Source organism: Anomaloglossus baeobatrachus, chromosome 6 (genome assembly GCF_048569485.1).
Source record: "Anomaloglossus baeobatrachus isolate aAnoBae1 chromosome 6, aAnoBae1.hap1, whole genome shotgun sequence".
In the NCBI taxonomy this organism is placed as follows: Eukaryota; Metazoa; Chordata; class Amphibia; order Anura; family Aromobatidae; genus Anomaloglossus; species Anomaloglossus baeobatrachus.
This window is the reverse complement of record NC_134358.1, coordinates 92,356,879-92,373,968: the sequence shown is the minus strand read 5'-3', so window position 1 is coordinate 92,373,968 and position 17,090 is coordinate 92,356,879. Positions and strand designations below refer to the sequence as shown.

Genomic DNA, 17,090 nt, shown 5'->3' with positions numbered 1-17,090 from the left:
CCTTTATTAATCCCAAAAATACCCCTCCAGGTCCGAAGTAATCCACACGACACTGTCAGGTCTGCTCCCTGAAGATGTAGCGGCACCGTAGCAATGAAGTGACTCACGCGGTTAGCAGAGACTTCAGTCAGCACTGCAGACTTCAAGATTACCAAATCTGCCTATCTATACCATTAAAGGCACTAGACTAGTGAATAAAGCGCCTGCCTAAAAAGCATAATGTCAGGAGATCCGGTCCTGGTAAAGAATTTAATTTTTTTTTTTTAATTTTAAATTATAATTATTATTTATAAAGTGAAAGTAAATAAACACACACCGCGAAAAATCCTTTATTTGGAACAAAAGACAAAAAAACACAGTTTCACCATTTTATTAAAATCCTCCAATACCCCTCCAGGTCCGACGTAAACCACGCGACACTGTCATCTCTGCTACAGAACAAGAACTCCATGTAGCAATCAAGTGAATCACGTGGTCAGCTGAGACTTCAGCAATCCAGACTTCAAGATTACAAAATCTGCATACCTTTCACATTAGAGGCAATAGCTGAGTGGATAGAGCGCTCACCTAAGAAAAATAAGGTCTGAGTTCTAGACCCGGTAAAGAATTTTTTTTTTTTTAATTTTAAATTATACTTATAATATATTTATAATTATAATTTAATTACGCACTGAGGGGTGGAGCCGGACATCAGCTGTAAGCTCTCTCTCTATCTCTCTCCTTTCTCTCTCCTTTCTTTCTCTCTCCTTTCTCTCTCTCCTTTCTCTCTCTCTCTCTCTCCTTTCTCTCTCTCCTTTCTTTCTCTTCTTTCTTTCTCTCTTTCTCTTCTTTCTCCTCTTTCTCTTCTCTCTCTTCTTTCTCTCTTTCTCTCTCTCTTCTTTCTCTCTCTCCTTTCTCTCTCCTTTCTCTCTCTCTCCTTTCTCTCTCTCCTTTCTTTCTCTCCTTTCTCTCTCTCTCCTTTCTTTCTCTCCTTTCTCTCTCTCTCCTTTCTCTCTCCTTTCTTTCTCTCCTTTCTTTCTCTCCTTTCTTTCTCTTCTTTCTCTACTTTCTCTTCTTTCTCCTCTTTGTCTTCTCTGTCTTTGTTCTCTCTTTCTCCCTCTCTTCTTTCTCTCTCTCTCTTCTTTCTCTCTCTCTCTTTCTCAGACCTGGCGATGATCAGCTGATGCAGTCACCTGACGGAATCAGCTGACAATATAAGTCGAGCGGTGAGGCCAGCTTTTTACCGCCCAGCCGGCTAAACTATCAGCTGATGCTGTCAGACAGGAGTCTGCACTGAAGTGTGAAGTTTGTTTTGATTTTTTTTGCACGGATGCATCAGCTGATTGTATAAAAGCCGTTTATGCAATCAGCTGCTGTGTAATGTGATTCAGGCCCTTGAACCTAACACATCATCTGATTGCTTTGCCTTCCAGCAAACCGATCAGATGATATTAGATCCGGATTCGACGACGCGGGACCCTTGACCCCCAGAATTACTGCAGAGGTGGGTTCTTTATTTCAATAAAGATGGAGTCACTAATTGTGTTGTGTTTTATTTACAATAAAAATATTTTTCTGTGTGTTGTGGTTCTTTTTATCGGTACTAGAAATTCATGGTGGTCATGTCTAAAATTGGCGTGACACCATGAATTTCGGGCTTAGGGCCAGTTAATAATATACAGCTAGCCCTAACCCCATTATTACCCAGCGAGCCACCCGTCACCAGGGCAGCTGGAAAAGTTGGATACAGCGCCAGAAGATGGCGCTTCTATGAAAGCGCCATTTTTTGGGGCGGCTGTGGACTGCAATTCGCAGCAGAGGGGCCCAGAAAGCTCAGGCCAACCTGTGCTGTGGATTCCAATCCCCAGCTGCCTAGTTGTACCTGGCTGGACACAAAAATATGGCAAAGCCCACGTCATTTGTTTTTTAATTATTTCATGAAATTCATGAAATAATAAAAAAAAGGGCTTCCCTATATTTTTGGTTCCCAGCCGGGTACAAATAGGCAGCTGGGGGTTGGGGGCAGCCCGTAGCTGCCTGCTGTACCTGGCTAGCATACAAAAACATGGCGAAGCCCCAATAATTTTTTGGGGGGGCAAAAAACTCCTGCATACAGTCCTGGATGGAGTATGCTGAGCCTAGTAGTTCTGCAGCTGCTGTCTGTCTGTATGGATGAGATCAAACAGCAGCTGCAGAATGACAAGCCTCAGCATGCTCCATTCACTAGTGTATGCAGAAGAAAAGACAGCAGTTTCAGAACTACAAGGCTCAGCATACTCCATCAAGGACTGTATGCAGGAGTTCTTTGCCCACCAAAAAAATGACGTGGGCTTCGCCATATTTTGTATGCTAGCCAGGTACAGCAGGCACCTACCGGCTGCCCCCAACCCCCAGCTGCCTATTTGTACCCAGCTGGGAACCAAAAATATAGGGAAGCCCGTTATTTTTAATTATTTCACTTATTTCATGAAATAATTAAAAAACTAATGACATGGGCTTCGCCATATTTTTGTGTCCAGCCAGGTACAACTAGGCAGCTGGGGATTGGAATCCGCAGCACAGGTTAGCCCGAGGTTTCTGGGTGCCTCTGCTGCGATTTGCAATCCACAGCCGCCCCAGAAAATGGCGCTTTCATAGAAGCGCCATCATCTGGCGCTGTATCCAACTCTTCCAACAGCCCTGGAGCCGGGTGGCTTGTTGGGTAATCATGAGTCAATACTAGCTTTGTTTTACTAGCTAGTATTAAGCCAGAGATTCTTAATGTCAGGCAAGTTTGACCCGGCCATTAAGAATCTCCAATAAAGGGTTAAAAAAAGACACCACACAGAGAAAAAATACTTTAATAGAAATAAATACACAGACACACTTAGAGACTCCATGTTTATTACTCCCTCTTATCCCTCCACGATCCTTCTCTTCTGTCTTCTTTCTCCTTCAACACATGCAGCTCTGCTACATCAGCAGCGCTGCATTGGAAGAAGACGGTGCTGCTTTCCGTGCAGTCTTTTCACTCCGTGAGTGATCAGAGGCTGCATGCTGTTAGCGGTGATGTCACCACTGACAGGCGCGTTGCTATAGCAACGGTGATCTCCGTTATTGACCGGCTGTGGCAGCTGGTGAATAACGGAACGGGGAAGCCGACCGGGAACCCGACCGTGTGCCAGAGCATGTCGCCGGTACACGGAGATACACAAACGGTCACCGCGTACTTGAGAGATGCACTGACAGGTCCTAGCATGACGTCAAAGCCATGTGACCAGTCTGTAGCCAATGAGATAACAGACACGTGACTGGTCACATGCTATTTTGACGTCACGATAGGTCCTATCATCAGTGCTGGTTACCGGGAGGACGCAGCGATCATCGGAAGGAATAGCGGCGGGAGACAGAGTGCAGGACGCATCGCGGGGACCGGTAAGTGTTATGGCAATGTTTATTAACTGTATGTTTACATTTATAATGTGTTTTTATGTGTTTGTGATTGCCTCCCATTGGTTTCAATGGGGTTCGAGAGGTTCGTCGAACGGCTCGCCAAACCGAACTCGAACGCGGCCTCCGTTCGACGAACCGAATCGAACTCGAGCCTCTAGAGGGTGGCTCATCTCTAGCGAGAAGTAAGAAAAATATCAATCTCATTTGCTGACTTGCTGCCCATTTGGATACATTAGTGAATTAACTCAGCACTATGTTTGTACTTTGCTTTTATATATTTTATGGATCAGCAACTTGACATAATCATGAAATAGGTGCATGAAACTGATTTTCCAAGAAACCTGGCAGATCTGAGCCCAACTCCATTCATCATGGTGATGCTGTACAAAATCAGCTACTTTATAATTATAAATTATAATTCACATATGTGTGGTAGCTAAAAATCTAATTGCATCATACTGGAGACAAGTTTTGATTCCCACAATCACCGAGGTGATTGACAAAGTTACCTTACATAACGATCTCGAACAAAGTTATGTTATGCAATTTATAATAATTCATTTGCTGCATATCATAAAAAATGGAGCCCTTGGCTTTCTTACCAACAAAATTCTTAATAGAGTCTGGTCCATGTTCGTAATGTCTGATTTTTAAACTTCACAATCCTTGAAAATTGAGACTTCTATACCTGGAATTTGACTTTTTTATTCTGCATTTTATCTTCTTTATGTATATATACTTGAATTATTATAAAAGTTCTCCATTGTTTCTTACCCTTTCACACTCCCTTCCCTCTTTTCCTCTCCTGCCCAATAAAATGTTCTTTCCTTCATCCCATCCCTTCCTTTGCTCTCTACCCTTTCCCTTAGGTATGATGGTTTACTCACTTGATACATTAATGTCTACATATATTACTATGTATTGAGTATCTTGTATTAAGTTACTGTTTGTTTTGCATTGATTGTATGAAAATTCTTTAATAAAAATTATTTCAATCCAAAATCATCTCCTTCTATCATGGCCGGTACCTCCCAGAGAACAACATTTCACCACTTTTTGTTTTTATTCTGATAAAATGAAATCCAACACTATATTGTTGAAATGCTGAGGGAAAATTATGTTATTTGTTGATGATATGTATTTGAGAAGAATTATAAAATACTAGAAGGTGGCCCGATTCTACGCATCGGGTATTCTAGAATTTACGTATTGTGTAGTTAATGTATGTGTTTTGTTATATATATATAGATGTTGTTGTGTGTAGTTACCAAGTGTTTGTGTAGGGCGCTGTACATGTTCTGGCTGTTGTCTGGGTGTGGCGGGGGGGTGAGAGCGGTGTTGTATGTGTGTTGCGTGTGTTGCGTTGTTTGTGGAGCGCAAGGTGTCTGTAGCATTGTGTGTGTGTGTTGCGCGGTTTGTGTGGGTGTGGTGTGTTTTGGGGGGAGGTATGTTTTGTGCAATGTGTGTGTGTTGCGTGGTATGTGCGTATATTTATGTATGCCGCGGTGTTTGTGTGTTGGGTGTTGTGTGTGTGCAGCGTTGTCTGAGTGTGTGGGTGTCTGTGTACGGCGGTGTTTGTGGTTCCCAGTGTGTGTGTGGTGTGTTGTGTGTGTGTGTGTGTGTTGGGGGGAGGTGTGCACCTCCCATCGTGCTCCATCCCCCATGCTGCGCACCCCCCATCGTGCTCCATCCGCCATGCTGCGCACTCCCAAACGTGCTCCATCCGCCATGCTGCGCACTCCCAAATGTGCTCCATCCGCCATGCTGCGCACTCCCAAACATGCTCCATCTGCCATGCTGCGCACTCCCAAACGTGCTCCATCCGCCATGCTGCGCACTCCCAAACGTGCTCCATCCGCCATGCTGCGCACTCCCAAACATGCTCCATCCGCCATGCTGCGCACTCCCAAACGTGGGCCATCCGCCATGCTGCACAGTCCCAAACGTGCTCCATCCGCCATGCTGCGCACTCCCAAACGTGCTCCATCCGCCATGCTGCGCACTCCCAAACGTGCTCCATCCGCCATGCTGCGCACTCCCAAACGTGCGCCATCCGCCATGCTGCGCACTCCCAAACGTGCTCCATCCGCCATGCTGCGCACTCCCAAACATGCTCCATCCGCCATGCTGCGCACTCCCAAACGTGGTCCATCCGCCATGCTGCGCAGTCCCAAACGTGCTCCATCCGCCATGCTGCGCACTCCCAAACGTGCTCCATCCCCCATGCTGCGCACTCCCCATCGTGCTCCATCCCCCATGCTGCGCACCCCCATCGTGCTCCCAGCCTCCCCCAGCATCAGCCTCCACCTCCCAGCCTCCCCCAGCATCAACCTCCCCCAGCATCAGCCTCTCTCCTCCCAGCCTCCCCCAGCATCAGCCTCCCCCAGCATCAGCCTCTTTCTTCCCAGCCTCCCTCCTCCCAGCCTCCCCCAGCATCAGCCTCTCTCCTTCCAGCCTCCCCCAGCATCAGCCTCCCCCAGCATCAGCCTCTCTCCTCCCAGCCTCCCCCAGCCTCAGCCTCTCTCCTCCCAGCCTCCCTCCTCCCAGCCTCCCCCAGCATCAGCCTCTCTCCTCCCAGCCTCCCCCAGCATCAGCCTCTCTCCTTCCAGCCTCCCCCAGCATCAGCCTCCCCCAGCATCAGCCTCTCTCCTCCCAGCCTCCCCCAGCATCAGCCTCCCCCTCCCAGCCTCCCCCAGCATCAGCCTCCCCCAGCAGCAGCCTCTCTCCTCCCAGCCTCCCCCAGCATCAGCCTCTCTCCTTCCAGCCTCCCCCAGCATCAGCCTCCCCCTCCCAGCCTTCCCCAGGATCAGCCTCTCTCCTACCAGCCTCTCTCCTCCCAGCCTCCCCCTCCCAGCCTCCCTCAGCATCAGCCTTCCCCTCCCAGCCTCCCTCAGCATCAGCCTTCCCCAGCATCAGCCTCTCTCCTCCCAGCCTCCCCAAGCATCAGCCTCTCTCCTTCCAGCCTCCCCCAGCATCAGCCTCCCCCTCCCAGCCTTCCCCAGGATCAGCCTCTCTCCTCCCAGCCTCCCCCTCCCAGCCTCCCCCAGCATCAGCCTTCCCCTCCCAGTCTCCCCCAGCATCAGCCTCCCCCTCCCAGCCTTCCCCAAGATCAGCCTCTCTCCTTCCAGCCTCCTCCAGCACGCCGTGCTCCTCTGCCGACACTCACAGATCCGATCGCATACACTCACACACACCCGATCGCATACACTCACACACACCCAATCGCATACACTCACACACACCCGATCGCATACACTCACACACACACACACTGACGATATCGCACATCCACGCTCACACTCACAACATCCGGAGATACCACATGCTTCTGGCCATGTGATCCTCCGGCAGGTCCTGGAAGGTCACAACAGCACAGTATCGAGGCCGAGAAGCAAGCGATATCGCCGGATGCTGTGAGTGTGTGGATGCGATGTGATGTGTGTGTGAGGTGTGTGTGAGAGTGAGTGTGAGCCGGTGTACACTGGTAACTATGATACACATCGGGTAACCAAGGGACCTTAGTTACCCGATGTGTATAATGGTTACCAGCGTTCACGGGCTCCGTCAAGATCCCAGCATCGCAAGGTTATGTCTGGCGCTGCTGGGATCGTGACGGAGCCGGTGTACACTGGTAACTATGATACACATCGGGTAACCAAGGGACCTTAGTTACCCGATGTGTATAATGTTGTGAGTGTGTGGATGTGATGTGTGAGGTGTGTGTGAGAGTGAGTGTGATCTGATGTGTGTGTGTGTACTCACCTGGGAGTCGGAGCTCCATGTCAGTTGGGCCAGAGCGAACGTGCATTGCGTGAGGGGGGCGGGGCCTGCAGAGAGCCGGGGCAAGAGGCCAATCCGTGTGGGGGGGCGGGGCCATGGCGAGCCCAGCGGCCAATCAGCTTTGTGTCACCGTAAGGACACAATTTTGGAGCATGACAGACAGACAGACAGACAGAATAAGGCAATTATATATATAGATCTTTTTCTGTCAATTTGTGCTTTTTCTCAGAACCAATAGATCTCCTTTAAACTCAGTCTCTACTTATCCTCAGTGCTCCTCCTCCACGCTGCTGCAAAGGATACCCTGCTCAGTACAAGCTGCAGCTGTCACTCAGCCTAGGTAGGGGGAGTCTTAATAGATTCATGAGCTCTCTCACTCTTTAGCTGGACTCATAAATATTCACTTTAGTAGGAGGATTTACAGTTATTCTGACATACATTTTCAATGTAAGTACACCAGCCTCATCAGAGATCTGTTTAATTATGTATGCAATTTCTAATGTGAAATCTTATAACAGGTCCTCTTTAATTATTAAACGTTCTCATTTTTTTCCTAACTCCAGAGATGATAGTAACGCAGATAAAAGGGGAACTAGGTGCTGAAAGTTTACCTCCATTATCATGGAATCTCAAATTCAAAATCAAATTCAAAATAGCTGTATCGACATGACCAAGTACTTGTTGGCATTGCCAAAGCAAGTGGCACAAATGGGGATTGGGTAGGGGCTCGTCCAGGATGAGGTATAGAGGCCCCTCCAGGGTGGGGTTTAGAAGTCCATTCAGGGTGGGGGATGAAGACTCCTTCAGGGTGGGGTTTAGTGGTCCATCCAGGGTGGGGGATGGAGGCTCCTCCAAAGAGGGGTTTAGAAGTCCATCCAGGGTGGGGGATGGAGACTCCTCCAGGGTGGGGGATGGAGGATTCTCCAGTGTGGGGTTTAGAAGTCTATTCATGGTGGGGGATGGAGACTCCTCCAGGGTGGGGAATGGATGATTCTCCACGGCGGGGTTTAGTGGTCCATCCAGGGTGGGGGATGGAGGCTCCTCCAGAGTGGGGGATGGAGGCTCCATAGCATTTAAGACACTGGCATTTACCCCAATTATATTCAATTATTCTAATTACATTTCATTAAATCACTTTACAAATGATACAGCTCTAGTATATTATTGGCATGTGGATTGTTATGGATCTTCATATTTAATTTTACACGCTGTTGTTTATTAATTGTTTCTACCATTTTGCATTCTTCAGGAACCTTCCTCTTGCTATTGCCATTTCAATGCCGATCGTTACCATTATATATCTGCTGACCAATGTGGCATACTATGTGGTCCTGGATATGGCAGCTATTCTCACAAGTGACGCAGTGGCTGTGGTAATTCCTCATAAAGATTACATGAAATAATAGTATTATCATCCTGGTGGTTGCAAGTCTGCCATTATTGTTTTCCCAGACATTTGGAAATGAAGTTCTCGGTCATGCTAAGTGGCTTATTCCAATAGCAGTGGCGATGTCTTGTTATGGTGGACTTAACTCATCCATAATTGCTGCTTCAAGGTAAGAGAATATCTAGTGTGGTTATGAGCATGTAAATAAATTTGCAAAGAACTGCATTAACCTCGCTTGTCTATAAAGGAAGTCTATCACCCACAAAATGCAAATTAAAGTAAGTGCTAAGGGCTCTGCTGCGGGAGGAAATTAGCTGTATTCCTTCCGGCAGCATTCAACTTCCAGTTATAGGGGTGGCACTGGTGGAGCATTAGCCACTGCTCAGTATATAGTGGCTGTAACCACACCCCATCCCCACGCAATGACTGACACAGCCGGCCATGTGTTTGAAACCTAATAAGGATAGGGCTTCCAATACTCTTACATTAAGGCCTTCATCAGCTGTCTATATCCATGGTATTCAAATTGTCTCTCCAGTAAAGGAGACAAACTCTAGCACAGCGCCACCTATTGGAAGTAGCGATCCTAAAAGTCACAAGTGGATTTTCAACAATCCTTTGCAATATGACTCAGGATATATAAGCCAGATCAGAATCCCAATTTGCAGACACGGTGTTTCGGGGTGCTTGCCCCTCGTCAGTGCAAAGTATGGGGGGTGTCTGATCTGGCTCATGAGAAAGCTATGTGGGGACCACGGGGGAACACTATTCTCCTTAAGGAGACTTTGCAAGCCAGTCTGGCTGCCAGGTAAGGGGACTTATAGCTGCAATGCCCCTCTGGGAAATATTCAAATTGTCTCTCCAGTAAAGGAGACAAACTCTAGCACAGCGCCACCTATTGGAAGTAGCGATCCTAAAAGTCACAAGTGGATTTTCAACAATCCTTTGCAATATGACTCAGGATATATAAGCCAGATCAGAATCCCAATTTGCAGACACGGTGTTTCGGGGTGCTTGCCCCTCGTCAGTGCAAAGTATGGGGGGTGTCTGATCTGGCTCATGAGAAAGCTATGTGGGGACCACGGGGGAACACTATTCTCCTTAAGGAGACTTTGCAAGCCAGTCTGGCTGCCAGGTAAGGGGACTTATAGCTGCAATGCCCCTCTGGGAAATATTCAAATTGTCTCTCCAGTAAAGGAGACAAACTCTAGCACAGCGCCACCTATTGGAAGTAGCGATCCTAAAAGTCACAAGTGGATTTTCAACAATCCTTTGCAATATGACTCAGGATATATAAGCCAGATCAGAATCCCAATTTGCAGACACGGTGTTTCGGGGTGCTTGCCCCTCGTCAGTGCAAAGTATGGGGGGTGTCTGATCTGGCTCATGAGAAAGCTATGTGGGGACCACGGGGGAACACTATTCTCCTTAAGGAGACTTTGCAAGCCAGTCTGGCTGCCAGGTAAGGGGACTTATAGCTGCAATGCCCCTCTGGGAAATATTCAAATTGTCTCTCCAGTAAAGGAGACAAACTCTAGCACAGCGCCACCTATTGGAAGTAGCGATCCTAAAAGTCACAAGTGGATTTTCAACAATCCTTTGCAATATGACTCAGGATATATAAGCCAGATCAGAATCCCAATTTGCAGACACGGTGTTTCGGGGTGCTTGCCCTTCGTCAGTGCAAAGTATGGGGGGTGTCTGATCTGGCTCATGAGAAAGCTATGTGGGGACCACGGGGGAACACTATTCTCCTTAAGGAGACTTTGCAAGCCAGTCTGGCTGCCAGGTAAGGGGACTTATAGCTGCAATGCCCCTCTGGGAAATATTCAAATTGTCTCTCCAGTAAAGGAGACAAACTCTAGCACAGCGCCACCTATTGGAAGTAGCGATCCTAAAAGTCACAAGTGGATTTTCAACAATCCTTTGCAATATGACTCAGGATATATAAGCCAGATCAGAATCCCAATTTGCAGACACGGTGTTTCGGGGTGCTTGCCCCTCGTCAGTGCAAAGTATGGGGGGTGTCTGATCTGGCTCATGAGAAAGCTATGTGGGGACCACGGGGGAACACTATTCTCCTTAAGGAGACTTTGCAAGCCAGTCTGGCTGCCAGGTAAGGGGACTTATAGCTGCAATGCCCCTCTGGGAAATATTCAAATTGTCTCTCCAGTAAAGGAGACAAACTCTAGCACAGCGCCACCTATTGGAAGTAGCGATCCTAAAAGTCACAAGTGGATTTTCAACAATCCTTTGCAATATGACTCAGGATATATAAGCCAGATCAGAATCCCAATTTGCAGACACGGTGTTTCGGGGTGCTTGCCCCTCGTCAGTGCAAAGTATGGGGGGTGTCTGATCTGGCTCATGAGAAAGCTATGTGGGGACCACGGGGGAACACTATTCTCCTTAAGGAGACTTTGCAAGCCAGTCTGGCTGCCAGGTAAGGGGACTTATAGCTGCAATGCCCCTCTGGGAAATATTCAAATTGTCTCTCCAGTAAAGGAGACAAACTCTAGCACAGCGCCACCTATTGGAAGTAGCGATCCTAAAAGTCACAAGTGGATTTTCAACAATCCTTTGCAATATGACTCAGGATATATAAGCCAGATCAGAATCCCAATTTGCAGACACGGTGTTTCGGGGTGCTTGCCCCTCGTCAGTGCAAAGTATGGGGGGTGTCTGATCTGGCTCATGAGAAAGCTATGTGGGGACCACGGGGGAACACTATTCTCCTTAAGGAGACTTTGCAAGCCAGTCTGGCTGCCAGGTAAGGGGACTTATAGCTGCAATGCCCCTCTGGGAAATATTCAAATTGTCTCTCCAGTAAAGGAGACAAACTCTAGCACAGCGCCACCTATTGGAAGTAGCGATCCTAAAAGTCACAAGTGGATTTTCAACAATCCTTTGCAATATGACTCAGGATATATAAGCCAGATCAGAATCCCAATTTGCAGACACGGTGTTTCGGGGTGCTTGCCCCTCGTCAGTGCAAAGTATGGGGGGTGTCTGATCTGGCTCATGAGAAAGCTATGTGGGGACCACGGGGGAACACTATTCTCCTTAAGGAGACTTTGCAAGCCAGTCTGGCTGCCAGGTAAGGGGACTTATAGCTGCAATGCCCCTCTGGGAAATATTCAAATTGTCTCTCCAGTAAAGGAGACAAACTCTAGCACAGCCATGGTAGGAACAGATATGCTAATCACCTGACCTGAATCCAATAGAAAATTTATGGCAGGAACTAAAGCTCAGAGTTCATAGAAGGAGCCCACAGCACCTTTAGGATTGGAGAGTTTCACATTACTCCCTAGAACTTAGTGTTAGTTTTCTGTCACACATAGTGTTCTGCATTTAGCCCGAAAAGTTCTACCTTGGTTTTACCTTACCAGAGCACGTTCTTCATAGCTGTCTCCCTTACATGGCTGTATGCAAACTGCAAATGGGACTACTTATGGCTTGCTTTCAAAAATGTGTTTTTTCTTGTCATTCTTCCATAAAGGCTAGAGTTCTGGAGTATGCTACCAATGCTAGTCGTGTGGACAGATTCTCCCACCTGAGCTGTGGATGTCTGCAGCTCCTCCAGAGTGACCAGGGGCTTCTTGCTTGCTTCTCTAATTAGTGCTCTCCATGCTTGGGATGTCAGTTTAGGTGGACGGCCATGTCTTGGTAGTTTTGCAGTTGAGCCATACTCCTACAATTTCTGGATGATGGATTGAACAGTGAGATATTCATAGCTATTGTTTTATATCCTAACCTGCCTTTACTTTTCTCCACACCTTTATCCCTGACCTGTCTTGTGTATTCTTGGGTTTTCATGATGCTATTTGATCCCAAATGTTCTCAAACAAACTTCCGAGGAATTCACAGAACAGCTGTAGTTATACTGAGCATAATTTACACACAGATGGACTCAATTTACAAATTATGGGACTTCTGGAAGCAGTTGGGCACTCAGGATTTTATTCAGGGGTATCAGACTACAAGGGGTCTGAATATAAATGCACACCAAAAATTTGCAGATTTATATTTTTTTAATATTTAGAAAAACATATGTCATTTCTTTTTGGGTTCTCTCACACTGGCGTTTAAAACGGATGAGTGCAATGTAAGAAAAAAATCGCATTGCACTGGGACCAATGTTGGTCAATGAGGCAGAGGAAATTTGCGAGTTAACACCTTCATGACAGGGCGATTTACCGTCTTTAGTTTTTGCTCCCCTTCTTCCGAGAGCTGTAACTTTTTTATTTTTCCATCAATCTTTACATATGAGGGTTTATTTTTTTGCAGGACGAGTTCTACTTTTTAAATGAAATCATGAGTTTTACCATATAGTGTACTTGAAAACAGCCAAAAAATTCCAAGTGCAGAAAAAATGCAAAAAAATGTTATTGCACGATTGTTTACGGGGTATTTTATTCACCGTGTTCACTATATGGTAAAACTGATGTGCTGGTGTGATGCCTCAGGTCATTTTGAGTTTGTGGATACCAAACATATTATTATTATTATTATTTATTATTATAGCGCCATTTATTCCATGGCGCTTTACAAGTGAAAGGGTATACGTACAGCAATCATTAACAGTACATAACAGACTGGTACAGGAGGAGAGAGGACCCTGCCCGCGAGGGCTCATAGTCTACAGGGAATGGGTGATGGTACGATAGGTGAGGACAGAGCTGGTTGCGCAGTGGTCTACTGGACTGAGGGCTATTGTAGGTTGTAGGCTTGTTGGAAGAGGTGGGTCTTGAGGTTCCTCTTGAAGCTTTCCACGGCAGGGGAGAGTCTGATGTGCTGAGGTAGAGCGTTCCAGAGTAAGGGGGATGCACGGAAGAAATCTTGTACGCGATAGTGGGAAGAGGAGATAAGGGAGGAGCAGAGAAGGAGATCTTGTGAGGATCTGAGGTTGCGTGCAGGTAGGTACCGGGAGACTAGGTCACAGATGTAGGGAGGAGACAGGTTGTGCATGGCTTTGTATGTCATGGTTAGTGTTTTGAACTGGAGTCATTGGGTGATGGGAAGCCAGTGAAGGGATTGGCAGAGTGGCGAGGCTGGGGAGTAGCGAGGGGAGAGGTGGATTAGGCGGGCCGCAGAGTTTAGGATAGATTGGAGGGGTGCAAGAGTGTTGGAAGGGAGGCCAGAGAGCAGGAGGTTGCAGTAGTCGAGGCGGGAGATGATGAGGGCATGCACTAATGTTTTTGCTGATTCTTGGTTAAGGAAAGCACGGATCCGGGAGATGTTTTTGAGTTGTAATCGGCATGAGGTGAAGAGGGCTTGGATGTGTGGCTTGAAGGATGGAGCAGAGTCAAGGGTCACTCCAAGGCAACGAGCTTGTGAGACTGGGGAGAGTAAGCAACCATCGAGTTTGATGGAAAGGCTTGTTGGAGGAGATGAGTGAGGAGGAGGAAAGACAATGAATTCTGTTTTGTCCATGTTAAGTTTTAGGAATCGCGCAGAGAAGAAGGATGAAATAGCAGACAGACATTGTGGGATTCTGGTTAGTAGAGAGGTGATGTCAGGTCCAGAGAGGTAGATCTGTGTGTCATCGGCATAGAGATGATACTGGAAGCCGTAGGACTCTATGAGCTGTCCCAGGCCGAAGGTGTAGATGGAGAAAAGCAGGGGTCCAAGAACTGAGCCTTGGGGAACACCGACAGATTGGGGGCGAGATGAGGAAGTGGTGTGAGAATGCGAGACGCTGAAAGTTCGGTCGGTGAGGTATGAGGATATCCAAGATAGGGCCAAGTCTGTGATGCCCAGAGATGAGAGAATCTGTAGTAGGAGGGAATGGTCTACTGTGTCGAAGGCAGAGGACAGGTCCAGGAGGAGGAGGATAGAGTAGTGTCGCTTGGCTTTGGCGGTTAGTAGGTCATTGGTGACTTTAGTTAGGGCAGTTTCAGTGGAATGATGCGGTCGGAAGCCAGATTGTAGCTGGTCAAAGAGAGAGCAGGAGGAGAGGTATGAGGACAGTTCAAGATGGACATGTTGTTCTAGTAGTTTTGAGGCATAGGGGAGAAGGGATATGGGGTGATAGTTTGACACAGAGGATGGGTCAAGGGAGGGCTTTTTGAGGATGGGTGTAATAGAGGCATGTTTAAAGCATGAAGGGAATACACCAGTTGTTAGTGATAGGTTGAAGAGATGGGTTAGGGCTGGGATGAGGACTGCGGTGATATTGGGGATGAGGTGCGATGGGAGCGGGTCCAGTGCACAGGTTGTTAGATGTGATCTTGAGAGTAGAGTGGAAAGATTGATTTCTGTCATGGTGGAGAAGCTGGATTTGGAGGAAGAAGGCTGAGTAGCTACGATGAGGGGCTGTGGTGATTGTGGGCCAAAGTTTGCTCTGATGTTGTCAACCTTCTGCTTGAAGAAAGAGGCAAAGTCTTCAGCTGAGAGGAGAGGAGAGGGAGGTGGTGCTGGAGGACGGAGGAGAGAATTAAAAGTGTTGAATAGCTGTTTAGGGTTGTGAGAGAGAGAGGATATGAGGGATGAGAAGTAGGTTTGTTTTGCAGCAGTGAGTGTGGACTTGAAGGTAGTGAGGGACTCTTTATATGCAATGAAGTGCTCAGTGGAATGAGACCTCTTCCATCTGCGCTCAGCAATTCTGGAAGCCCGTCTCAGTTCTTTAGTCTGACTGGTGTGCCAGGGTTGCCTGTTGATTGTGCGGGTTTTGGTGTGTGTGAGGGGGGCGGCTGATTCGAGAGCTGCAGAGATTGTAGTGTTGTATAAAGTTGCAGCAGCATCTGCATCGTGTAGAAATGCAATGTCTGTGAGAGGGAGAAGGGACTGAGAAAGGGCGTGTAAATCAATGTGTTTTATATTTCTGTGAGGGTGTGAAAGTTTGTGGAGGGGGGGTTGCGTAGTTGGAGAAGAGAGGGAAGAGAATGTGAGTAGGTTGTGGTCAGACAGGGGGAGAGGTGAGTTAGAGAGGTTAGATAGGGAACAGAGGCGAGTGAAGATGAGGTCCAGCGTGTGGCCATCTTTGTGAGTAGCTGCAGAAGACCATTGGGTGAGGCCGAAGGAGGCAGCAAGTGTTAGAAGTTTGGAGACAGATGAGTGGGAAGTGTCAATGGGGATATTAAAATCACCCATGATGATGGTGGGGATGTCGGTGGAAAGGAAGTGTAGTAGCCAGGTGGTGAAATGATCAAAAAAATATATAGGTTGAGTTTTATCTAAGGGGTTAAAAACATTCAGATGTTTGTCCAAAAAAAGTGGCGCACTTTTTAAATTTAAGCCTTACACTGAAAATGCTAAAAATTCTTGCTAGGTCTTATTTTTGGAAAAAAAACGGTATATCACATTAAATCCCAATAAAGTATATGTAAGTTTGTGGGTGTAATGTGAAGAAATGTGGAAATGTTCACAGGTCCAAATGCACCAAATGTCAAAACCAGAGTAATATGTATTTAAAATGTCTGCTCATTTTTAATAGTTATATCCTTTATAAATAGCCTTTTGACAGTATTAGGCCTGTTTCACACGTCAGTGAAAAACACAGACATTTTTCACTGATGTGTTAAAAACGCATATGTCCCTCTGTTTGCCATGATTCACAGCACACCTGGGTTCTACATGTACTATCTGTGCACATGGATATAAACTCACCTGTGCACGCTCCTGCTGTTCGTGGTGCTGAAGTCTCCCGGATGCTGTCTCCAGCCGCTGTGTCTCTCCCCATTGCAGATACTTCCGGGTCGGTTGTGCAGTGCATATGCATGAGAATAATAAGCTAGCTTGGAAGCAGCAGAGAGCAGCAGTCAGACACAGCATCACTGGAGACGGGTGAGTTTAAAAAGCTTTTTATTTTCAATGTACATGTTTTTCTGGTACCTGTTTCATGGGTCACACCATTGTGTGGACCATGTGACAGCGATGCCAGAAAAAAATGGACATGTCTCCGTATGGAAATCACGGACACACATGTACGCGCACACGGAGACATGGTCAGTGAAAAACAACTGATGTGTAAGCAGATCCATTGATTATAATGAGTCTGCGTATGTCCGTGATTCTGGTACGTATAAAAACAGTCACATACGTGCCAGGATCACTGACATGTGAAACAAGCCTTATACTGTTAATACTAACGTGATAAGTAATAATGTATTTTTATTTTTGTAGACTCTTTTATGTTGGCGCACGTGAAGGCCACCTACCAGCAAGTTTGAGCCTAATTCATCTGCAAAATTTTACTCCTGTGCCTGCTCTACTGTTTAATGTAAGACATAGCACAACATAAAAAAGAGACTCATTCATTAGTGAACTATTCCCATTGGAATGATTCAATAAAACCAGAGGAACCAATGAGACTTACATACACTCAGAGAACAGTCTGGTATTTCCTGGGCCATCGTACAATGACTTACAGACTCAGGAAAAACTTCATGAACCATATTTTTTGTTGGATCTCGGGAGATACCGCAGGTCTAGGATGGGGCTGGGGAAGACCACACACTTATGACTGCATAGATCTCCTCATCTTCAGTACACCCCAATGAAAACAACTCTA

General features: G+C 46.8%; 1 protein-coding gene across 2 annotated transcripts in view; it reads left to right on the top strand.

Annotated features, from left to right (window-relative positions):
- The window catches only part of LOC142317109 (Y+L amino acid transporter 2-like), a 98,209-nt gene that overhangs the window by 64,251 nt on the left and 16,868 nt on the right, over nucleotides 1-17,090 (top strand). For both annotated transcript variants that reach the window (XM_075353108.1, XM_075353110.1), the window contains exons 5-7: nucleotides 8,441-8,564; nucleotides 8,644-8,747; nucleotides 16,703-16,799. In XM_075353108.1, coding sequence (XP_075209223.1) covers nucleotides 8,441-8,564; nucleotides 8,644-8,747; nucleotides 16,703-16,799 — 325 coding nt within the window. The remainder of the gene's footprint in view (nucleotides 1-8,440; nucleotides 8,565-8,643; nucleotides 8,748-16,702; nucleotides 16,800-17,090) is intronic.